We start from the raw sequence: 25,381 nt of genomic DNA on the forward strand, positions 1-25,381 counted from the left end.
CGTGTCAGAGACGATGACGAGCACAACTGGTGGGCTAAACTCACTCCTCACCTCATATGTTGCAAGTCGATCTAAGAAGGTTAATAACTTCAGTCTACAACGGCACAGTTCCTTTTGTTCCAGGGTCAACCTGTGTGAAAGAATTCGATTGAGCTGCTCACATTTACAGACACATGCTTCTCTAAGAAGAAAAACAGCAAGAAAATAGCCCTTGTTCCCTTGTTCCTGTCAACAGCTCGTAAAACTGTTGGTCCACCCACTGATAAAGTGCCCAATCTAATGGGAGCTCACCAAATCCAGCTGGACTGGGTCTGATTGAGCATGTGATCAAATCGAACTCTCTGAATGTGGCTGACAATGGGAGCTGACTGGCAAGCCATTGATAAAGGCACAGGGACTTTTTTCTACTGCATGTACTGACTTTTTGGGACCCTAGTCTATTTGGATGCAAAGCTTCCTAGTCCTGGATGTAGGGGGGAGGCCCTTGGACTTCCCACAGGGCAGGATTCCCTGCCCTCTCTTAAGGAGGGAGGGGGAGGGAGGGGGGCAAGTGGGGGAGCGGGAGGGCGGTGGGAGGAGGCGAGGAAGTGTAAATTTTTGAATGAAAAAAATAATAAAATAATAAAAGAAAAGAAAAAAGAAAAAAAATTGTATGCAAAATCCTGAGGGCTAAACAAGTCGCTGCAGTAGCTTACTGAGTCCCACAGCAGAGAGCAGGGAAACCGCCAGGGGTTTCCTCCAGTGAGCAGTAATAAGTGACTCACGTTGAAAAGTTCACTAATTTGAGGAGCTCGCGTCTCTTCCTGAGCTCTTTCTGCCGTTTGCTCTTGGCAGACTCTTGGTCAGGTGGAGTGAGCTCCTCATAGGCGATGCTCTCGATGTCTACATCACCCGGTAACGTGAATCTGCAAAGAGAAGAGAACTCAGCTGATTTCTATTAGCGTAGTTTGATTCTTCCATGTAATGAAAAGTTACTCTCTCCTATATATATTCAACTAAGTTAATTTCCACCAAAATAGAAAAGATCGCTTTTTAAATTTCTGCCAAACAGCATGATTCATTCACTATATCCACGGGATAAGTAATAAGGGTAAGCAATGATGGCAGACCTCTCAAAGAAAAAAGGGTATCTACCTAGGGAAACGTAAAGAGTCGAATCGAGGCTGAGCAAAGTATGCATCCAAAGAGAATAGGATCCCAAAAAGCCAGAACAAGCAGTAGTGACAAATCCCAGTGCCACTGTCATTGGCCCCTCAGTCTGCCTCAACTGTCAACCACATTCAGAGGGACCAGTTTGATCCCATGCTCGTTCGTTCCCAGCCCAGCTGGAGTTGGTAAACACTAAAAGTATTTAGTAGGACCCCACAGGCTGATATGTGATGCCACAAGCCCCAGCACTTAATGAGTATGTATGGAGCGTGATGTGCCCTCAGCACCAAACCACCACCGGCAAATATATGTAACCGAAAGGAAAGCAAGCCCTGATCAATTGTAACAGCTTTAACAGTGTGGCTTTACATCTACCTGGCCCAATGCCTCAGCTGACTTCTCCACATCAACTCTGCAGTGAGCATAAATCTACAAAACTAACCTGCCATCGTCCGCCCCCTTCCCTATTGCCACAAGAGCCTCCAGGTCGGTGCCTTTCAAGCCATACTGTAGCAGCTCCTTGGCAGCATCCACATTTTCAGGAACCCTCTCCAAACACTCATGGAGAACCCAGGACCGCTTCTTTATTTTGCTCTACATACAAAGAAAAATACATAGGCATTTAAGAACAGATGCATCATATAAAACCAGATGACTGCTATCTGGAATTAAAGGTAATAACTAGATAATTATAGATAGTAACTATACATTTTGTATTAGGGTTACTAAAGAACTTGGTCCTAGGTAGCTCCTTGAGGTCGATCTAAAAGCCACGAACTCAGTTCACTATTGGTGAACGCAACTGAATATGGGAAGTGTGATTCCAAGCAGCATTTAGGATTTTCAGTTTGTTTGTTTAAACTTTTTCATACAATATACTCATCATATTGTTTCTCTATCCCCAACTCCTTCCAGATGCTCCAGACTCCCCTACCAACACAGCTCCGTGTCTTTCTCTCTGTGTTTGTCTCTCCTAAGGTGAATGGGACCCAATAAAATAAAGTACCAAAATGTAAACACTATGTGATAAACAAAAAAGCGTAGTCCTTTATGTATTGAACAACTACTGCTGGGTGTGGCCTGCCCTGGAGTGTCGTTGATACACTTAGACCTGTGTGGGACTTGTGCATAGTGTCACATGTCTGCGAGTTCACACATGAATCAGACCTGCTGTTTGGAAGAACCTTAGTTCCTTAGTCTTCCACCTCCTTACAGCCTTTTCTCCTCCTCCTCTTCTACACAGATATGTAAGTGTGAGCCCAAGCCGAGCATGGTGACAGCTGGGGGTCGCCGGCAGAGAACAGCTCTGGGGTCAGTGGGAGTCACAAAGGAGTAGAGCTGGGTTAGAAGAAAAGGCTGGAAGGTGTGGAGAAAAGAACTGCGGGTGGGTGGTGGCCCTGGGTCCACACCAAGAAAAGTTGCCCCGGCATCATTCTGTTCAACTCCAATGAGCCACAGTGAAACACAAAAGCTCTCTTCCCCTTTCCTAGAAGTCTAAAAAAAGATCTTTTGTAGCTGCCTCTAGATAGGGCTCTGGTAGTACAGACGAGAATATAAAGTAGAGGGGTAAAATAAGGTGTTTTCCAGAGTGAGAAACATGCTTAGCTTCAAATAGAACTACGGGAGCACCATGTACCATGGTTACATCTTAATTTGACTGTGAGATGTATCACACAGGGTCAAGCTAACCCAAATCATAAGCTGTTCCTTGGAAAGTTTTTCTTGCCAATCCTGGCCACTGTCTCTACTAACTTGCCAACTCTGACGTATATCCTGCTTCTGGGACATGTACTGTTTGCTAGGACTTAAACTTTCTGAAGACCACCTCAGCTCACTGGCACTCAAGTAGGAGACGGCCAGCTTCTCTCTCCATCTCAAACCATTAGAGATCAGTGTGGTTCAAAACAATCCTAGGACATCTTTCCATGCAATCTGTCCTGACTATTCTCCTAAAGGAAGCCTCTTGGTGTGAAGGTATTCCTTCAAGTTCTGTTCACCTCTTTATCATTAATCTCTGGTTAGCAGAAATGCAAATCTCATCATTGAGACTCTCCTAATGGTTCTTAAGTAGGTCCTGACCAATGTCAGTTGAAGAGAAATTCAATAATGGAAATAATCACAGAGATGACTGGTTTATTGGAGAGTGTACATTCAACGTCTTTAGCATCAAAGTCCTGCTGCAGAAGAAAGATGTTCTGACAATTTTTCCAAGGTAGCACTTATTTACATATACAAAAATTAGCAGTGTGAAACACTCTATAAACAAAAGAATCCATAAATATTAATTTCATCAAGTTACCACAAATATTGACACATACCAAGTAATTCTGAATTGAAGCAATGTTGACAGCTGACTTCCTCCACTGCCTCTGATAGACAAGGTCGGTATCCAGGCCGTACGTGTGAGCCAAAGACAAGGCTTCTTCATACTCTTCACTTTCAATCTTTGTCAAAGAAACAGACATGAATTACCCATGAGGCTGTTCTGGTTAGAGGAAGGATCAAGACAATCACCTGACCTATGCGACAAGTTATAAATACACATGCAATGTTACCAGAAGCACATAGAATTCTAAGAAGCAGGTAAGTCTCCTGACTTCTTTTTGCACTTCAACAAATATGATACAAAGTTTTTGCTTATACAGTCAAATGGGGACAAAACTGAGACCAGCGCAGGCAGTAGTCTGGTTCAGGTCAACACTCATTCAAATGATTGCCAGAGCACAGCGAGTCATTCTGAGAGGTGGTGTTGGCCACATAGGCTTCCAGGGCAGCTGCTGAATGCTTCCCTCACCATCTGTGATCTTAGTAGAGAGCTGTACCTAATGACAGGTAAGAGGGACAACTGAAAACACAGAGGTAGCAAAAATCTCAGGCTAGAACCAATGATGACTCAGTGGGTAAAGGTGCTTCACACCAAGTCTGACAACCTAAGTTTAATCACAAGAACCCGCATGGTGGAAGGAGAGAACTGAATCCTGCACGTTGTCCTCTGACCTTCAAATACGCACCATGGAACTACTCAAACACACACACATACACACACACATACACACACGCTAAATAAATTAAATAAATAAATGAAATGAAAAAAATTTAGGCCATAAAGTAGATAACTAAACAGAGTGAATTGTTTTCTTGATTGTTTTACGTGTGTGTGTGTGTGTGTGTGTGTGTGTGTGACGCATGCTTGCAGGCCAAAACAAGGTAAATATCTTCTTCAGCTGCTTTCTACCTTACGCACTAAGGCAAGGTCTCTCACTTGAACTCAGAGCTCACCGATTCAACTATTCTAGCTAACTGGCTTTGGGGATTCCAGCTTCACCTCAGGAGCACTGAGGTTCCATGCAGACTGCATGCCCACCAGGCATTAAGCTGAATGCTGGCATGTGAACTCTGACCTCATGCTTAGTCCCCTGGGCTGTCTTCCAGCCCCTGAGTTCCGTATCCACTGCTTTGATTCTGATTACTCAGTTAGAAAGAAGGCATCGTTCTAAAAGCTTACAGAACTGGTATTTCTGACATGTCAGAGAGACGACATGCACATGCCCTTCTTGAATTTCTTTTCTTATTGAAATAGCTCTGTAATAAACACGAGCAAGGAGCAGCAGGATGGCTCACCTTTCTCTGATAAAGCTCCTCTGGAGTTGTGGAGCGCAGACTCACAAGGCGGTAGTTCTTAGTAATAGCTCGCGGCCGTTTCCTTGGAGGTGCAAACCTCTCCATCTCTGTCACTAAGTAAAGACCTTGTTTGATGTAACCAAAATAGCGAGCCTTGGCAGACATGTCATGATCAGAGTCAGAATCCTCTTCTCCTTCATCTTCTTCCCCAGCCCTCATCTCCACACGAGATCGTTTGGGGGCAAGTTTAATTTCACACTAAATTGAAAAGAGAGATGTAAAATTAATTATAAGAAACAAAAGACAGATTTTTAAAAGGCGATGAAAAAACTTAATTTAATTATACTCTGGTTTGATTCATTATGTGTCATTCACAACCAATCCAAAGGAAACAAAGAAAATCAAAGGCCTAAAATATACACATTCATATGGTTTCCAAATCTTTAAAGCTGAAAACCACTTTAAAAACAGGACATTAATATAAATATCTGCAATTAGTTCACAGAAATAAAAAGTTGGAAATGTGAGTTTCTTCAACTTTTACTATGTCTGTGCTTGCCATAGAAAAACAAGAAGACAATTTAGAAAATGGCATGAAGGTATTTATTTTGGTTGCCAGGAATAATCTTCAGATGTCCCTGCCCACCAGCTTCACAAATGCTGAGGGTGAAGGACTGGCTGCTAGGACAATTCCACTGAGACCTCACAGAACTGGGTTGGTGTTGAAACCATGGTTTTCTGTAAGGAAGATCTTTGACTGGATGATAAACTTCAGCCCTAAGAATGCCTTTCACTGTGCCCACAGAAGTAAAGCTGCAGAAGGCTGCACCCCTGAAAGAATTAAATAAGAACTCTAAATGAGCAAATGCAGCTATAAAGAAACGGCCTTGCTAAACAATGGTGGCGCATGCCTTTAATCCCAGCACTCAGAAGGCAGAAGCAGGCAGACCTCTGTGAGTTTGAGGCCAGCCTGGTCTATAAGAGCTAGTTCCAGGACAGGCTCCAAAACTACAGAGAAACTCTGTGTCGAAAAAAAACAAAAAGAAAACGAGAGAGAGAGAGGAGAGAGAGAGAAGGAGAGAGGGAGAAAGAGAGCAAGAGCCTCTACTTTCAACTTTTTCACAATAATAACATTTTTCTGAAAGGAAAAAAACTTTAGGTTACCATACTTTGAGGAAATAATAATATAAACATTAATTAGTTCCTAACCAGGAAGTAATGATAGCATTCTACATTTTCAAATGATTCATCCCAGAGAAAAAGAAAAATCTATCATGTCCAGCAAAGATGAAATGTTTTAAAGGAAACAAAATTGCTATAAATGTTCTTTATTCTCTTAGTAATGCAATGCATTTGATTCATGGTGATGTGGTTTATCACATTAGATTCAATATTTTATTTCAATAACAGCCTTCTATTCCGACAGAGAACTGTATCACACACAAATAAAAAGCCAAATAGTCAGTTTAGTGCCCATGGACTCTCAAAGAGAGAAAGCTCACCTCCAAACTTAAGAAACCCCCATCGTGGGTAGCAGTGACTTGTGGGGACGGCTCAAACCATTCACAAGATTTTCCCAGTAAATTCTTCAAGGTTTTCGCTGATGAGACAGTTAATGCACCAGAGCACCGAGCCAAGGTTACTGCACCGTCTGCCCACCAATTGACATCAATCAATGGGTAAAAGGACTCTTTATCTAGAGGGAAAGAAACTGTGAGTACATCTGCAAAAGTGGTTTAAGTACAAAACATTTAACATAATATTTTAAACTCCAAGCTATTCATATTTGGGGGACTTCAAAGATGCCTTAAAAAAAAGGAAGAAAAAAAAAATAAACCTGAAACCACCCTTCAAATTCTTACCCAGGTAAAGATAGAAAAGGTACAGTAATTCATTCAAGAAATGCCTAAGTGGCAACGACCAGGCAAAGTTATAAAGCTATAAAAGAAAGCAAAGTAAGGTCATTCTCTTCAAAACAATGATACACAGTTGTCAACTGGAGTTTAGTGCTGGAACTCTTCCTTAACATCTGTAAGACCCTGGGTTGGAAACCAAGGCGGGGGAGGGTGGACATGACACAGGACAGCACACAATTCATCAAAGACATAATTATCTACTCAAGAGAGAGAGATGCAACCATTTTCAGCATAGTAAATTGAGAAGTGAATGTATATAAATCACATTCATTCAGAAGTGAATGTATATAAATCATTGTGTGTATACACAATGTTATAAAAGATCTTTTAAAGTGTATTCCTATCACTGTCAGGGACATTTAAAAATCAAAAATGTATAATATTTTAAAAAATAACAGCTTCCAGGGACGATATGCTCCTAAACATTTAACTAACAGAGAAAAAAATTAATAAAGAATTCTGATAATAAAATGAATTATGGTTTACCAAACTAAGGGATTTAAAAGGAAATGTCATGATATTTTGTTATGATTTCATAGCACATTTTTAATGGTGATTATTCCACAATGGATATAATATTGCTTAATGATGATGCCTATAAGACTAAGTCATAAAATTTAAAGCATGCTTAAACTCAAAAAGAGAAGACATTTAAAGCATACTTAAACTCAAAAAGAAAAGATGTTTAAACTAGTTAGTCAGACTGAAAACAACTCATTAATTTAAAAAAAAGGCAACCCTAACACATTTCTTCAGATGGAAGCCTCAGATAGTTTGTTTAAATTAGGAGTTTCGAGAATCATGCTTGCATCTGGGGCTTATGTTCCAAGCAGATGGAATAAAAAAAAAAATACTACATTCAGGTATCAATAAAAAAGAAAAATAAATAAACGATCATGACTTCAAATGCAGGAACTCTGGGAAATGATGAAACAACAAAACATAAACTCATGTGCCAGAGGGGGAAGAAGACACAAATGACGACAGAGACAGCCTAGTCAATCAAAGCACAGCAGAATAAAGGAAAGGCATGAGGGCAGCTACAGTCCCAAAGAATCTTGAACTGAAAACCAACCAACTCCATTACATATTGCATTCAAGATGCTAAAGCTAGCACACAAACAATACGAAAAGTTACAAGAATAAAAACTTCACTCTCAAAGGCAAAAAACAGAACTCCTGTCCAACCTCTCAGCAGAAGAAAGCAGAATGGAACAAAGAGATGTGTGAAGCCCTGAAAATAAATAGCTGCCAGCTGTGACTACTATATCCAATGAAGTTATCTTTTTAAAAAAATCAATAGAGAAAAGAAGGCATTTCAAAGTAAGTTTCAACTGAAAAAATTCCTAACTACCTAGCCAGCTCTGCAGAAGGTACTTAATGGACGCCTACACATAAGGGCAGCTTTAATCATAAGAGCATAGGAAAGAGTAAATTCCATGAGAGGAACAGAAGAACAAAAGAAAAAGAATCAGACATGTCCAACTCAGGAAATCACTAAAATGAACAAAGGGAGAAAGAAAAAGCCAACAATAATCGGACCAATCAGGTGAATAACACACAAAATCACACAAATCAGCACATCACTACTAATAACAAGAACAGAGATACAGGCAGAACAGATGGTTCAACGGTTAAGAGCACAGGCTGCTCTTCCAAAGGATCCAGGTTCAATTCTCAGCACTCACATGGCAGCTCACAACTGTCTGTAACTTCAGTTCTGAGAGATCTGACACCTTCACACAGACATATATGCAGGCAGAACACTAATTTACATACAACAAAAATAAATAAATCATTCTTAAAAAGACTAAAGATAAATGGCCATAACTTATCAATTATAAACTCAGTTGCTGGTTGGACTAAGAGCCAAGATATATTATTTGGTCGTCTACAAAACACATCTCATGTAAAAGGCTGAAAGTACTATAATCCAAAACAAGCAAGAGGAACTATATCCACATCTGATAAAGAAGACATCGAGTCCAAATTAGTCAAAGAAATTTTTAAGATACTACTGTATATTAATAATGGAAACAATCTATGCAGAATATGCAAAAGTTGTAAATACATGAACTGAACATTAGTGAACACAACTTCATAGATAAAACTTTTGGGGAATAAACAGATGAGACAGGTCCAGATTCAAAAATATGCGGATTTTAATACCTCACTAAATCAACAGACAGATCACCCACATGCACCCCTTCAAAAACAATTAAGACATAAACTTCAGAGTCAAACTTCACCATATCAAATAGATTGAACAGACATCTAGATACATTCCACCTAACAACTCTGGAATATGCATTCTTCTCAATAGCCCATGGAGCTCTTTCTAAAATAGATTATGTATTAGATTATAAAACAAATCTTATCAAAAACCAAAACAAGAAATATAATCATCTCCAGCTGACCTGATCTAGTGGGAGCTCATGGACTCCGGACTGACAGCTGGGAATCTGCATGAAACTGAACTAGGCCCTCTGCATGTGGGTGACAGTTGTGTGGCTTGGTCTGTTTGTGGGACTTCTAGCATAGGAACCAGATGGTGCATGAACTGGCTTTTTGGAGCCCATTCCCTATGATGATATAGCTTGCTCAGCCTTGAAACAGGGGATAGGAGTTTGGTCCTGCCTCAACTTGAAATGCCAGGCTTTGTTGACTCCCCATGGGAGGCCTTACCATCTCTGAGGAGTGGGTGGGGGGTGGAGAGACAGTGAAGGGGGAATAAAAGGAGAGGACGGAGGGTGAACTGTGGTTGGAATGTAAAACAAATAAAAATAAAATAAAATAAAAAAGAAGAGAAAAATAATGAAGTTTAAAACTTTTAAAATAAAACCATCTCTTGCATCTTATTAGATCATGGTATAGTAAGGTAGATTTCAACAGCTGGGAAACCAAAGAAACTACAAAATCCACAGACTGAGCATTCTTGAAGGATAAACACACCACTAAAGAAATCAGGAAGGAAATTTTTTAAATTCCTAGAATTACATAAAAATAAAGGCACAACTTAGAATCTTTGGGATCCAGCAAAGGTGTTTTTTATTAAAATGAAAGTTTATAGTTATAAGTTTTTGCATTTGCACTCAGAGTGATCTCAGATAAACAAGAGGGGATGTTGTTAAAGTCTCAAGAAAAAGAACAGCAGCAAACACCTCCTATCACGCCAGAATTAACCTGATACCAAATCACAGTAAGGATGGACAAAAGAGAAAACTATAAACTTAAGTTCTTAATAAAGTACTTGAAAACTAAATTCAATAGCCCATGAAGAAGATCATATATCTAGAGCAAAAAAGTCAAAGGAGCTCTCATTTCTTTTGTTTCAATCTACTATTTAAGAATTATTTTCACTTAATAGTACATCTTGCTCACTTTACAAAACAAATTATTTCAAATATAATAGTGTATAAAAATTTAGAGAGAAAAACCTATAAACCTAGCAAACAAAGAAAAACTAAACCAAAAAAAACCCACATGCCTTGCTACAATTCTGTGGTAATTCCAAGGTGACGAAGGAGATTCTAGAGGTTTTTTATATCTACCGAATACTTAAGTAATAAGAGAGGACATGTAAAGCTGTTGCAGACATATTTCTTACACCCACTCACCTTTTATTTTCTTCCTCTTCTCTGGAGATGACCTCCAATCAGGATTAAGCTCATTGTGCCCCGGCTAAATAAAAAAAAAATTGTGCTGAATTTATTTTAAGTCAAACATGTAAAATAAATATATAAAATAAAATTTAAAACTACAAGAAGCTCCCCAAGACCCAGGAAATTTTTACAATTGAAAAAAAAATGTGGAAATGAAGTTTGCCCGTGCTCTCTATTCTAATCCAAGCCTTCCTCGGTATAGCAGTGTGGGGAAACAAATGTCACTGCCCTTAGTGCTCACAGGCAGGAACTGTGCCTCATTATGCACACAAGGTAAATCATGAAAGCTAGCCACACTGCTGGTTTATTCTATGTGCATGTCCCCACACTAGGACCATGTCATCTATGCAGATGACATGCCAAGGACAGCAGCACCTAGGTGCTCACAAGTCACAAGGAAGCACATCCCAGGTCACCTGCTCTTAGAACTCCATGGACACAGTCTAAGGAACAGCCTTGTTTCCCTTCGTTTGTAACTGTTGGAGCTCAGGACATTAACACCACACCCCAAGGTACATCACCTTACAAAGGTGACTTCGAACTGACAAACACCTAAAGCAATGTGTCTCTGACCTTCTCCTGCCCTATGACAGCCCCTTATTCTCCCCAAAAGGGAGTCACAGGAACCAGAAATCCTCTTCCACAAGGAGGTCAGAAAATTAGGGCTCCTACTCCAAAGAGAGCCATGCACCCTACAAGGTTCTTCACTTGTAAAGACTCTCTTGCCACTGAGTCTAACCACACACATCTGTGGTGGAAGGTGCTGACAGAAAGGCCACAGAGGATGACAGAGAGTCCCTGCAGGCCTTGCCCATGGCCCATTACTACTAGATTACAACCTTTGTGTCCAATCACATTTCTGCATGGCTGTCCTGGGAGTTATCAATCGTCACCCTTATTCTGCTCCCACAGTTTCTGGCACCTAGTGTTTGTCAGCAGAGAAACTGACTTGCTCTAAGACCTCAGAATGAGGTGGATGAGATGATCCTGGAACTACTAACAAAAACCAATAAAAGAGAGAGAGAGAGAGAGAGAGAGAGAGAGAGAGAGAGAGAGAGAGAGAGAGAAATGGGATCTGCTTTCCAGAATCTGCCTACAGAACCTGTTAGAGAACAGAAAAACCAGTATTTTTCTTTCCTTCCAAACACAGCTCATTTTCCCTCCCTTGCAAGAGAAAGTCATTGATTAACAAAATGTGCTGTGCCTTTCTCTTAGGGACTGATCTTTTGTTATCCAGGTCTGTGTGACCTATGTAACCACACCAGGGAGGTGAAGAATCCACCTTTCTGCCCCACTATACTCTCTCTGCTTTTGTGTCTGTTAACAGCAAATACACAGCCCTTTGCAGTACAGCAGTGGTCAAACAGATGGTCTTCTAAGAACATGGTCATGTTTTGTTTATACATCAGCTTAATTGCCAGAAGGAACTAAAACAATGTTTTCTTAGATCTAAGGATTTTATTTCCTGATTTTTTTTAACCACTAGAATCAGTCTCAGTCTCTCACAGAAAGGAACAATATTTCAAGTGTATATTCACTGTGCAAATATTTATTAGTGTTTAATATGCAAAGCCCATGGAAGAGCTTCGAGTGAGATGTGCGTAGTGCTGACTCACAAGAGTCCACAGTTTAGTGAAGTTGGGAAAACAGCTGAGGGCTCTAACAAGATTAATCACACAAGTTCCCATCTTCCCACTTGTCCTTCATGGATTCAACATTTAACAAAATTAGCCTAACACCTACTCTGTATCAAAGAGAAATACAATTAAAATGGAAAAGATAAGCTTCTATCTCACTTTCTACACCTACACAGATGTACAGGCTGGAAAGTAATAAAACTTCAGAGAAAAATTAAGACCAAAACCAAGATGTAAAGATATAAACATAACATATGGGAAATGTATGAAACGAAAATTATTGAAACAACTTGACTCTCTTTTAGACATGAACAAATTTAGTACAGAGATTTCCAGCCAGATGGATTTTTCACACTGACAATGAAAGCCAAAGTATTTAATCAACTCAAAACTGGATACAAAGTAAATTAGAGTAGGCAGTCCCATAACTATCTCTAATCATTAGTCTTCACAGAGAAAATACTCAATCACACAAAGTATATTATAAAAACTAATAAAGCGGCAAATTGCATGAAGAAAGTCCCAAATGAGCTGAATCCACAATTTTGGTAAAGAACTGTAAAGAAGTACAGGGCAGTAGTAACAATGTTTTCTTCTCAGACAACAATTATAACCTGGCTATATTACATTCTGCCATATAATTGAATATCAATTCATTCATTGGGCTATCCATTGTTTTCCAAACATAGCCAAGAAGGAGGCAAAGTTCTGCCCTGCCTGCTGGACCAGGCTCACTTGATGACTGCCAGAGGAATGAGAAAAGCCCAACTGTCCGAGTATTTGTCAGAACCGGAGAGTCCTCTTTAAAGGAAGTCCAGCGACTTTGCATACACATGCTCATATATCCAGTAAATGACAGTATTATGCCCTCCCTGGTGGCTACTGCATTTGCACATATTCGGTGTCTGAATATGAACTGCACATCAGTGCATGTCACCCAGACAGGCTGCGAGGTGAAATCTCTCTCTTGAGTACATTGTCTCATACGCTAGTACTTCATTTGCTCAAACACACATCTGTACTTTTAAATGGAAACACTGCTAGTCAATATTCTGACAAAAGGATGGAATCTTGATTTCACCATATAGTGATAGCATATTAATTTCTTTTTGCACTTTTTTACATCTATTAAAATGGGAACTTTTGCTAAACTGATTTGCTATAAGACCAATTGCTCTGTAAAAACCCAAGCAGCAATGCGTAAATTTAGTTCCAAGAATACTACTCCCCAACACTACAGTACAAACCTCTCTTCCTGAGCTTTTCTTTTCAATATTAAAATGTTACTTTAATTTTTTTCTCTATAACTGTCCTGGCAAGACTATGACTATCTTAAGAGACCAGACTAGCACCTACTGTTTTTTTACCACAAAGCTCAGCAGATTTAGCATTATGGTTTTATAACCATGGTTATAGAAAAAAGCTATTCCATTTTATGGAACAGTTACAGCTAATCCTTATGTTCACTATAGTGCACCAGGTTTTAATACCACATAAGCTAAAGTCCCAATGCAAAATACACAAGCTAGTGTCACCACTTCCCAGGACACAGGTGAGACTCTGACAAAGTCAGTTGTCCAAACAACAGAAAAGTTACCACCTTCACCTTTCCTAAGTCATCAATGCCACGAGTCCTCAGAGTCCTGCAACAAAGCTAAGAGTTTACCAAAAAGGGACTTCTTCAATTATTTATTCTGCTCCCTGTGTTCACTAACTAGTACTTCAAGAATGAAGCCCATCTGAAGGGCACTGGTGAAACCAGTGTTCAATCTGCAAGGTGCAAGGAAATAGAACTTGTCTCTGAGCTGTCTAAGTTAACCAAGTAACGAACTGATGTAAAGCAGTGAACCAGGAAGAGTGATCAGGGATTTCTGAACCTGACACACTTGAATCCGACCTTTGAAATAACAGAATGCTCCTAAAGGAAGAGCATGAAGACAATGTGAACGTGGGAGTATGCTGAGTGTCCTGGCATTCACTGTTCTAATAATGAGTTCCATCATTTTCTTAAATATGTGTTTTCTTACAAGAACAGGCATCAAGGTCAGAGAGACAGAACCAGATGTTAACCCAACTGCTTACTTGGTGCATAAACTAGAACAAAACAAATGTTCATCACATAACATTCAGTGAATTCTGTAAATGCTACAGAGCACTGTGCCCAGGCCCTTCATGCTTCCCAGTTCTCCAGAGACAAGCGCACTAAGAATCCCGCATGTCTGAAGAGCTGAAGCTCACAGGAGCGTCTGTGATAGAATGATGCTCTAGAGCACACAGTCAAAAGGACCGCACAGGAGCACGTAGATGAGTACAGGAGCAAAGTGTATGCTGACCACTAAGACGACAGGAAAGCAGAGAGCTTTGTACTTTGACAGCAGGATTCTAATATAAATAAATAAATAAATAATTTCATTGTTTCCAAATTTGAACCAAAATTTCTTTTTAAGCTAAAGCCAACAGCAGCCTCAGAGGTGAGATAATGTAAACTCTCACAGAGTAAGGAGAGTAAGGAGGCCTGTGATTAGCACAGACTGGAGAACTGAGGATGGTGTGCGGAGTACTCAGTTGAAGCCACAGGAGTGAATATCTAACAGATGGGCGTGGCAGCAGCCCCCAACCCTGCTGCCATACAGATGCTCGGGGCAGCTGTGTCTAAAGACTCACTAAGTTGATACAAACTTCTACAAGTTATCTCTTCTATATACATCTCCATTTTGGAAAATTCGTATTTCCTGCTCCATTATTTTACTTAACTACATATTTAAAGTTACAAAAATAAATCACTTACATATTCCCAGATTTAAAGGTTTTTAAGCAAATTTTTAATTTTAACAGTTTAATAGTTTCACTATTAAACCTTAAGGAAGATCTGGGAGGAGTTGGAGGAGGGAAAATTATAACCAGAAGATATTAAATGAAAAAAAACGATTTTCAATTTCTAAAAAGAAAATAATAAATAATATTGAAGAGTAATTAATCATAATAGGGTTCGCTCGCAACTAGCGATAAGCACATACCATAAGGAGCAAGAGGCCAAGAAGGTCCTTCAGAATCTCAGCAAACATCACAAACCCACTAATCGGGTCAACCCCTAGTGGTTGAATCTCAAACTGTATGTTGGAGATTCTAGATAGAACATTAAGAGAGCTTCAAGAGCTGGTCAATATTTCTATTAAGTGAAAGAATATAATGTAAGGAGACAAAGCTGAGGTACCCTCACTGTCCAAAATGTCACCATTTAAAAAGATATTTCCCAAATATGGGGCGCTCATGAGCCTCCCAAATGAAAGAAGCCGAGCTTTACTACCACATATAGAGAGCCAGGGAAAACACGCTCATTTGGGGGATTCTCTGAATAATTCAAAGTAGAAACTTTGTATTTGGCTTTCAGAAAACAGAAACAACAGGATATAAATGTCAATTGACAAAGCTCTACTCCAAGCACCAGCCAGTTCACAGCAACCTAGTGGAGAATATGTCTAAGGCACACAGCTAATGCACTCAGCCCTGTAAGGGGCAATCTCTACTGAGCTATGGTTTCATAGCATGTACACAGTACACTTCCATACATGCAGTAAAAAAAAAAAAATTTATACACATAAAATAAAATAAATACATATAAAACAAATTTTAAAGAATAATAATCTCTACTGTCATAATACAGGGCTCCCCATAAGTACATCTGACTTTTCCCTTTATTATATTATAACTTTAATTTATATTTCCATTATTAATATAAATTAAAATAGTTGAATCTAGCTGATACTAAAGAACAAACTCAACTAATTCTTAAAATTTGCTATCTCAAGAAACTATTAAAAATGCCCATCTTTCTCCATGTCAGTTCTACTGCCAGAAGGCAACTGCCCTCAGACCTAAGTGAGTACACAGCAGGGGCTACAGGACTTAGAAAGAAAAGTTACCCTTTAGCATTCAAGTATCTAAATACTTGTTAAAACCTGGTTTAGTGGAATTTTACAATCTCCACTCTATGTTTGCTGAGCATTAAGGAGGAAAACACAGAATTCAGTCGAACTCTTGGTATGTAGAGTGTGCCATGTTCCAAGTTAGAACTAATGCAGAGAACCATTCAGTTCACGAGTTGTCCTTATCAGGTTATACGGTAATTAGACTTAAGACTAAGATGGGTTTGGAAAATGGGGATAAATAATAGCTGTGTGGTTCAGAAAAACATCAACCAAACGAAATTACCATTACTATTTTCAGACCTCACCCTCGAGAGTGACCCTAACGGATGACACACCTGCTCATCTTGACTCCAGACACCTTGTTGCTTCAGGGACGGAACGGCCCAGATGCTCAGCTTCCCTGAGAAATGAATCGCTGCAAGGAGGCTCCCGTCTGGAGAAAGGCTCATCTTGAAGATTCCATCCTGTACAGGAACAGTGTGGTGAGAGCAGAAGACGTACGGACAGAAAGAGAGTTCAGAATTAAAACAGCACTTGGCAAGACTGCATGTTACAAGCCATTAGGAGCAGCTGAGAATTCTACCAATCTCACATCAATCAAGTACCGAGATTTCCCAATAACTTTTATAGCTGCACTTTAATAGATTATTAATTCTTTGAAATGTACACCCACACTTGGGAGTAATGGTTAAGGGGTATGTGTTTTTTTTTTTTTCAAGGTGAAAAAAATTGTTTCTAAAATTGGGGCTGGGATGGTGGTACAATTCTGTGACTACAACAAGAACCAGTGTGTCACTAAAAGGGGACTATATGACTTCAATAAATCTGTTTCACACAGTCATTAAACTATACGTTGAATTGATAAAATTTCATGTACCTCTCACTTACATTAAAGGACTAGCTCAAATGTCCATTGTATCTTTTCTTAACTAAACGCACTAATTAAAGGCTTCTGCTACTGGCATCAATATTTAAAGTAGGACTTGTACCTTTTCTCAATACTGTAATAAAACTTCAATCTTCCTTGAGACGAGGGATCTCTGTGATGCCAATAGAGTGCTATATTAATATTAGTTTAAACTCCTCACTTTCTTCAGTTGCTTATCACCTCTATGAAACAACTAAAAATCAGTGGTTTCCATTACCTACACCTTTCAATTGCATAAGTGATATTAAAATAAAAGTATTGAACTCTACTGAAAGCATTCAAAATGTTCTAAATTTCTACATATTCTGAAAGAAAAATGTCAAATCAATAAAACAATTTTCTAAGTGATTCTCCTCTAACATGCCACAAATACTTACTGAATATGACATACTGAGCAATAAATACTGCATGTCAGGTTCTGTTTTTGCACTGTGCTATCAGCAGTAAACAAAATAAACACAAATCCCTGACCTTGGGAAGCTTGCCAGATGTTAAGGATGCAACCCTTGCCTGGCATCCACAAGACCCTTAATTTGACCTCAAGTAGTTTTGGGGCTTTTTTAAGTTTATATATTTTAGTCTAGTGTAATTTAGAATAAAGAATATAAAAGAAGGGAGGGAGGGAGGGAGGGAGGGAAGGACAGAGGGAGGAAGGAGAAAGGGAAGGAAGGAGGATGGAAGAGATCTTTCAAACTGAGACAGCCATCCTCAATAGCCTGATTAACAACCTGAGACAAAAAAAAAAACCAAAAGTATGAGGAATAGACAACTTGAGAAAAAAAAAAAACTCCAAGCCAATTCCACTCATAAATATGAATAAATCTAGTTATTATTACTATTACAGTCTTAAGACATATATATCACAAACAGAAGCTTATTATTTAGATCCATATGGCATTTAGGCACACTAAACATTAATGTTTAAATGAATGAACGTGGAGGGCTAGAGGAATGGCTCAGTGGGGAATGGTGCTGTCCACACAAGCATGAAGACTGAGTCTGAACCCCAGAACCCACCTATTAGAGAGACATGGTAGAACTCATCTGCTATCCCAGGCCTCCTGCAGCAAGATCTGGGTCCAGCTAGTCTGGCATATACAGTAGGGAATAACAAAAGAGATTGCCTCCTCCCTCCCTCCCTCCCTTCTTCCCTCCCTCTCTCTCTCTCCCTGCGTCCCTCCCTCTCTCCATCTGTATCTCCCTCCCTCTCTTTCTCTCTCTCTCCCTCCCTCCCTCTCTCCCTCTCCCTCCCTCCCTCTCTCCCTCTCCCTCCCTCCCTCTCTCCCTCTGTCCCTTCTTCCCTCCCTCTTGTTTTCTTAGAGATAGGGTTTCTCTGTGTAACAGCACGGGCTGTCCTGGAACTCGCTTTGTAGACCAGGCTGGCCTCAAACTCACAGAGATCTGTCTTCCTCTGTCTCCCAAGTGCTGGGATTAAATATGTGCAGCACCATTGCCAGGCTGAGATCCTCTCTTAAAAAACTGCAGAGACAAGAACTGACACCCACTGTTGTCCTCTGACCTCTACACATGAACATGGAATGAGCACAGGCACAGTCACACACAGAAACATGTACACATACATGTGCTCACACATGTCATGCACACGTACCAACAAAAAGTATTAAAATTCAGATTAATTATTGGTAACACTGTGGACATGAAGGAATTAAGAAAGCATAACAACCACCACCACACAAGAACTGAGTGTCTATAAGATGACAGTCGCTGATTTAAAGTCTGACAAGTGAATACAGAAAAGAATGAACTAAATAATAGCCATACAGTTACATAAAAAAGGGCAGATCACTTTAAAATCTCATAGCTAAAAGAAGAAAGGTTTTGTTTACTTTTTTCATTTTTGAGACAGATGGGGCTTGAACACCTAACAATCCTCCTACCTCAGAATACATCTTAAAAGATAATACAACTGCTATCAAACTTAAGTGCTAAAGTAGATCATTCTTGTAGAATCCATGGAGTTGGAGGCCTTGACTCCTCTTGAGTACAACATGCCTTCCTTTCTATTCCTTCACAGCCAGAGGTGGTAGAAAATAACAGCTTTCAAAGCCCTTCCAAGAGCAAACCTGAACATCATGTCTGGTTAAGTGTACTGGACATGTCACTCGTCTAGAGGCTTCAACTTCTTCATCAAGAAAACAGACATTACCATGCCAGTCACAGAGCTTGCTGTGACGGCATGTGAAATCATCTGCTAGTTAGACTGTACACACAACAGGAAGAAATCCTTAGGTCCCCCTGCGCACCAACAGCTCTGAAATAACAGCACTAAAAATCTACAGGCCATGAATAGAAATGTCTAGGTACAAACAAGATGACACATACAGCATTCAAATATTTTCTGGAAAGCCCTGGGTTCAGAATACTAAATTCAAACGCCCAGACAAGTTAAAGATTTGGGGACAGTGTGTCAAAATGCAGATTCAAATTACAATGAAATTAACTGCTTCCTTCTCTCTGTTTTGCTCAGAGGATCATGACAGAATGAAAAAGGGTGAGAGTCATCTGATGAAAATAACCAATAGCACGGGCCAAAACAGCCCACAGCTTAAGTTCCTAGGTGATAATGACCATAAAGAGAAACAGTCTCTATACACTAATCATACAGACCCACACCTCCCACTAAATCAAATCAATTGACACTCAGTTCTAACATGAGCCAGAGATGACACAAAGAAGAATCAAAAATATCAATCCCCTAGATAGGTCTTATTCCAAATACTGTTATAATTATATTTTCCTAAATACAAAGATGCAGAAATGATAACAAGGAAAGTCAAAACTAAGTGCCCAAGAAGTCTACCTACTGCCACTTCACATGCCTGTACACATCCCACCCAAGACCGGAAGACTGATCCTTCCGTGTCTGGGAACTTCCTCACCTCGAGATTCAAACCAAGACACCCCAAGAGCTGGATGCTTCTTCCTCTGCTGCACTTCAGATGGGAATAGTGTGTGCTCTGCTCTGCCCTGCTCTGCCCTGCCCGATTCTGCCCCACTTCAGGGTCTACCCCATCACACTGTGGGCTTTGAGGAGATGCTTGCACTAAACAACCTTTAGTTCTCAATGCTAGCATTATGCCTGTCTTAAAGTACACACCTACAGACTGAAAAACAGGAATCCTAAAACTCCACACTCTCTAGCACACACAGTCAACAGCACTTAATTAACAACAGCAAAAAAAAAAAAAACCCTAGTTAAAGGTAAAGAGTAAGGTCTTAGAAATCATAGAGAATACAAAGGGGAGTCAGGGAGAAAGGGAAGTGGCATCCTCAACAGTAGCATGGTGCTGCAGACACAGGGAACACAGCACATTAGGACAAACAAACTTCAAGACAGAAGCCAAGTCATTTAGTCTTACATATGTTTCTTCATCTGCAAAATGAAGACAGCTCCAGGAAAAAAGAAAAGAGGATGCCAACTAGAATACAGTGTAATTACACAGAGGATTAAAGATGAAAGAGACTGTAGACACAGGGCACGGTTACCGCTCAACTCTACAGACAGGATGTCCACTCTATCCAAAGTACATGATTGTGCTGAAGTCAATGGCAAAGAAATAATTCAAACTTAAAATATCCCGGATTCTAAAGTAGCAACAGAAGTCTCATTACACTCATCCTGATAATTTAGTAAAGAAATTAAGGAAACAGAAAAACAAGGCCATTTTACTTTTGCCAAGGCAAAAGTATGATTTGCTGTCCCCCGCAAATGGAGTAAGAGTCATGTAAGAGTCATGCTAGGACAGACAATGTGCCCACCTCCCTCAAAGGCAGCTGCTGTGTGGCCACCTCTATTCAAGGGCACTGTCAAGGGCTGTGCCCAGCAGCCACACCTCTCTTACCAACACAGTTCATCATGACTCTTCCACTGAGTCATCACCAGCCTCCCATCTGAGAATGAACTTCTGAATTTTATCAGAGAGAGAGAGAGAGAGAGAGAGAGAGAGAGAGAGAGATTTCTTGCCAGAATAAAATCTTCATACAATTTTGGAAGAAATCTGGAAAGATATATGGTTTCTAAGCAGAATGATTTGTTCAGACTATACTTTCATCCTTCAAGAGGACTGGACATATTCTGTTATTTTTTTAATTAATACATACTAAAAATATACAAATTTTCCATAAATGGCTCTAGAAACTCCTATTGTTGCACACACCAGGTGAAGGTCTAGATCATTCAAGGCTTATGATAGTCCCCTTGATTGTCCTCTTGATCAGACAAAGAAGCAGACAGGTGAGTGACAAGCACACCTCCAAGTGTGTCTGCCAGGCTGTTCCAGACATGACTAGGTCATGAGGGTTCCAACTATTAAATGGTCTAACGTACTGATAGATTCAACCTTAGAACCAAGCATTGGGAATAGGTGGAACTGGTGAAGGTGAGGTATGCACTCCTACCCAGATACCCCACTGATTTTGTTGGAGCAGGCTCTGCCAGTGGGGCCTGGCTGGAGGAAGCAGGGTTCTAGGCAAGGGACCACAGGGGCTGCATGCCACACCTCCTTCTGATACTGCTCCACTTTGCCCCTTCTCCACCCGAGATGAGCTGCTCTGCCTGTTTCCAGCTGCCCTGCAGGAACAGTCCTGCTCCGCCAGCCTCTCTGAACCTGATGGAATCAAACGTCTGAAACCGTGAGCATGTCCGGCCTCTCATGCGCCAGATATCTGGTGACAGTGACAAAGGCCTGACCAGCCAAGCATCGCTCAACTTGGACCTTAAAGGCACTCCACTAAAAGTGCCTGAGAAACAAATTTAGGCAAATTTACATTACCTGTTCTTGTCCCTGACGAGTGTAAAAGTTGACACTTAACAGCTTTAATAATCCCAGTGTCTTCGGCACCTACAAAATTAAGATACATCATATAAAGAAATCTTAATGGAATGTTTTTTTCATTATCTAAAACCCTTTTATCATGGAATGAAAAGCAGACATTAAGTATTTTTTAAAATAGTTAAAAAAAATCATTAGTGGGTCGAGGATGCGCCTCAGTGAAGACAATGAACACCGCGTGATTGAGACAGCTGACCACAAGTACAGCAATAGAGAGTTGAGTGTGGTTACAGTGTGCTTATCAAGGGCCAAGTAGCCCAGGATTAAACTGACGTTTAAAAAAATTAGCAGCCTTTAATCCCAGCACTCAAGAGGCAGAGGCAGGTGGATTTCTGGGAGTTTGAGAACAGCCTGATCTTCAAAGCAAGTTCCAAGCCAGGTAAGGCTACACGGTGAGGAAAATCAAAGAATGCCAAAGATTCTGACAGTATTCTGATGGGGTGAGGGAGTCTACTAAGTGGGAAGGTCTAAGAAAGTCAAAATCAAATGCTTTCTTCAGTAGGCAAATAACAAGTCTAACACGGCACACGCAAATTCAAATCATAGCATATTCTTGGCTGAGACTAAGTTCGACATTTATCTTACTATCACTGTGAAAAAATTCAAAAGTTCCCATAGAAACTTCATTCATTTGGAACTGAATCTATTCTTCCAACATACAAGGGGGAAAAAATAACATTTAGAAACCAGTATTTAAAACAAGAAAAGTGATAACTATAATTTTTGGAATGAAAAAGGTGTTATTGAGAATGTAGAACATTTGGAACCACCATGCTCTGATTTGGGAATTATCAAATAGTACAGCCACTCTGGGAAAGTTTAGTAGATCCTCAAAACTGAAACAAAATTAAAACATGACTGACTGATTTTTTCCTAGGTCTACACTATCACTAAGCTGTCGACTTTAAAACAACTGATATTTTACTATATGAATTTCACTCCAATATTGTAATAAGTAAAATGGAAGCTAAGTATGGTGGCTCACACCTATAATACTAAGGAGGCTACCACAAGACTATCATGATTGTGAGGCTATCCTAGGCTACACATAAGCATCAGGCCATCCGAAGCTAAGTAGGACACCCTGTCTCAAAAGCTCAAAACAAAACAAGGAAAAGGAACTAGAGAAACGGCTCACTAGTTAAGAGTGCTCGATGCTGTTACAAATGACCCAGGCTCAGTTCCCTGCACCCACATAGTACCTATCTAAGTGATATAACAAGTAATTATCACTTGCAACTCCAGTTCCAGGGGTTGCAACGTCCTCTTCCAGCCCCCACAGGCACTGTACATACTCACATACTGTGCATGTAAACCCACATAGAAAAACATACATACCTATACATAAATACATCTAAATGCAAAAGTGCTTACTATGCAGGTAAGGTTAACAATTATGCTACAAGAGCTTCCGAATCACTGAAGATCAGTGATGGCTTATCTACAAACCTCTCAATATTTCCTCCAAAAACAACAGAGTACACAAAGATATATAAATGAGAACCATACAATCAGTTTAACTTGAAAACAGATGATGATGGTGAAAATGCTAACTTTCAAAATAATTGTATATAAAGAGGGAAAAATTATTCAGTACCAGTTTGTCACATCCATTGCTCCTACTCGGTGATGAACAAAGCAGATGGGAAAAGTACTGCAGGGCCCAAGAAGGACAACCGAGGAAAGATAGCAAAGAAGTCAAGGGTCCATCTAAGTCCAATCCAGAACTATCAGGTCTATTTGCTGCCCAAAAACACTGGAAGAGTATCCATGACATCAAGACATGGGCTATTGGGAAAGGACAGGAGTATCCTGAGAAGGAGCAATCTGACAGGCACACGGTTTCTGAGGAAGAACAATGCAAAGGGGAAGAAGTATCTTTTGACAATAGAGGTGGACGGATAGAAGAAGCAAAGAAGGAAATGCAGTGTGCTGCAAGACAAGAGAGAAGCCCTGTTTCTGGAGCCCATGGCCCTTCCCACCAACATTGACAGAGCACCCGAGGGTCATTCTACCGACCACACAGGGAAGCACTAACCCTGGAATCCTGGAAAATATTCTAGTATCATTACAATGAACAAGAGGAAGACTCAGAAATATCTCATAGAAATTGAAAGAGAAACACAATGATCAACAAGTTCTATGAAGTTAAAAAGAAAAGGAAATCAGAAGACAAACATTCACATATGTAAACAAGGGTAGACTGTGCTACGGAAAACAACTAAGAAATATAAGGAAACAAAATTATTGCTTTAAGTAAAACAATGTGTTTCGACAAGAATTTAAGGATATAGGAAACTTTAAATTGCCTTAAGTTAAAAACTCAATAACTAAAAAGAAATTTGACAAAAAAATTTTAAAGGAAGGAGAATAATGAAATATTAATGGCAAAGAGTATTAGCACATCTGCAAGTTCAGAGTCTGGGAGAAAGAGACAGGATGAAGGGAGATGTGAGACCTCATGCTCAGGCTGCCCTACACACTCAGACACTGGGAACAGAAGGGAAACAAGCAGGAGGGAAAAGGCACAGGAAAAGGTGCTTGGCAGCAGCAGCAAAAGAAGACCCACACACAGGACAGAGCTGAGCAGACAGGAGAATCTCAGGGGAAGTATTTGGATTGCACCCCTCTTTTCAGAGAAAGGATTTTTTAAGGAAACAATATGCTCAAAGTGCCTGTACTATTTCCACAGGATGGTAAGTATTGGAAAAAGTACATCAATAACAAAACTTCAAGACGTTCATTCATTCCCACACTTCTTTATACAAAGTTCAATCTTAAACAGACAACAATAATTACCATGCATATTGTCATAAGAGTTTATCAACTGCCTTCAAAGAGATTGCTTCATGGGGTCCTGACAAAAGCCTCATCACACAAGTGGCAAGAAAAGGTGGAGGGGGGACTGGAATTTCAGCCTTCTAACTCCAGAGCCTACACCTATTCTCTTCCTCAGCTTCTCAATTCTAACTGGGCACTGCTATCCTTTATTGTACACATTTGTAGAGATAGCTATATAAGTTTTTTTTATTCCTATTACTTAGAGCAATAATTCAATGTTGAACAGTGATTAAGTAAAGCCATGTAGGACACTAGCATTCATCTGGAAATGTTGATCAATGCACATATTGAATTTTGTATAGTCGTTTTAGAGCCTGCCAGCAGCCTGTGGGAGAGGGCGCTCACTAAGCACAGCAGCCACCTCCTGATGAAAGGGACAACCGCTATAACCGCCAATGATTCTGAGGTGGGAAGGCTATGAAGAAGGACTGCAAGGTTAGCTGCACAACACACTTGAAAGCTACTAATGGGATCAAAATACATTTGCAGCATTTCAAGAAGTCAATCATACAGCAGGGCATTCACTCGGCAATTCAATGTTTTTCCTAACTCATTTTGTCAGTGGACAAGCAATTTTCTCTTAAGAGAAGTCAATATCAAAGCCCCTTGGGCTTGAGACAGGAAGACTACACACAGCAGAGCACTTTACAATACAGAACTCAAAAGGAAGCCTAGCAAAAACACACAAACCCAAAGGAGTCCAGGGGAAAGGGCTGCTGCTGTGTGACAGCACCCGGAAAACTCCCCTCTGCGGGGCCACTTTCTATATATGCCCTCAATGCTTCTGGATCAAAAGACTCATGGCGCTCACATGGTCTTTTCTTGTATTCTCCACACTCATCTAT

At 40.0% G+C, this 25,381-nt stretch overlaps 1 protein-coding gene across 4 annotated transcripts in view; it reads right to left on the reverse strand.

Moving 5' to 3' along the window:
• Nbas (NBAS subunit of NRZ tethering complex) overlaps positions 1-25,381 on the reverse strand; it is a 305,952-nt gene that overhangs the window by 224,870 nt on the left and 55,701 nt on the right. For all 4 annotated transcript variants that reach the window (XM_087907244.1, XM_087907242.1, XM_087907243.1 and 1 more), the window contains exons 11-19: positions 21,636-21,704; positions 16,250-16,378; positions 10,304-10,367; positions 6,273-6,466; positions 4,771-5,028; positions 3,468-3,593; positions 1,592-1,743; positions 765-905; positions 52-130 (exon numbers count right to left, since the gene is read on the reverse strand). In XM_087907244.1, the coding sequence (XP_087763370.1) occupies positions 52-130; positions 765-905; positions 1,592-1,743; positions 3,468-3,593; positions 4,771-5,028; positions 6,273-6,466; positions 10,304-10,367; positions 16,250-16,378; positions 21,636-21,704 (1,212 nt within the window). The remainder of the gene's footprint in view (positions 1-51; positions 131-764; positions 906-1,591; positions 1,744-3,467; positions 3,594-4,770; positions 5,029-6,272; positions 6,467-10,303; positions 10,368-16,249; positions 16,379-21,635; positions 21,705-25,381) is intronic.

Source organism: Myodes glareolus, chromosome 6, assembly GCF_982192425.1.
Source record: "Myodes glareolus chromosome 6, mMyoGla1.1, whole genome shotgun sequence".
NCBI lineage: Eukaryota > Metazoa > Chordata > Mammalia > Rodentia > Cricetidae > Myodes > Myodes glareolus.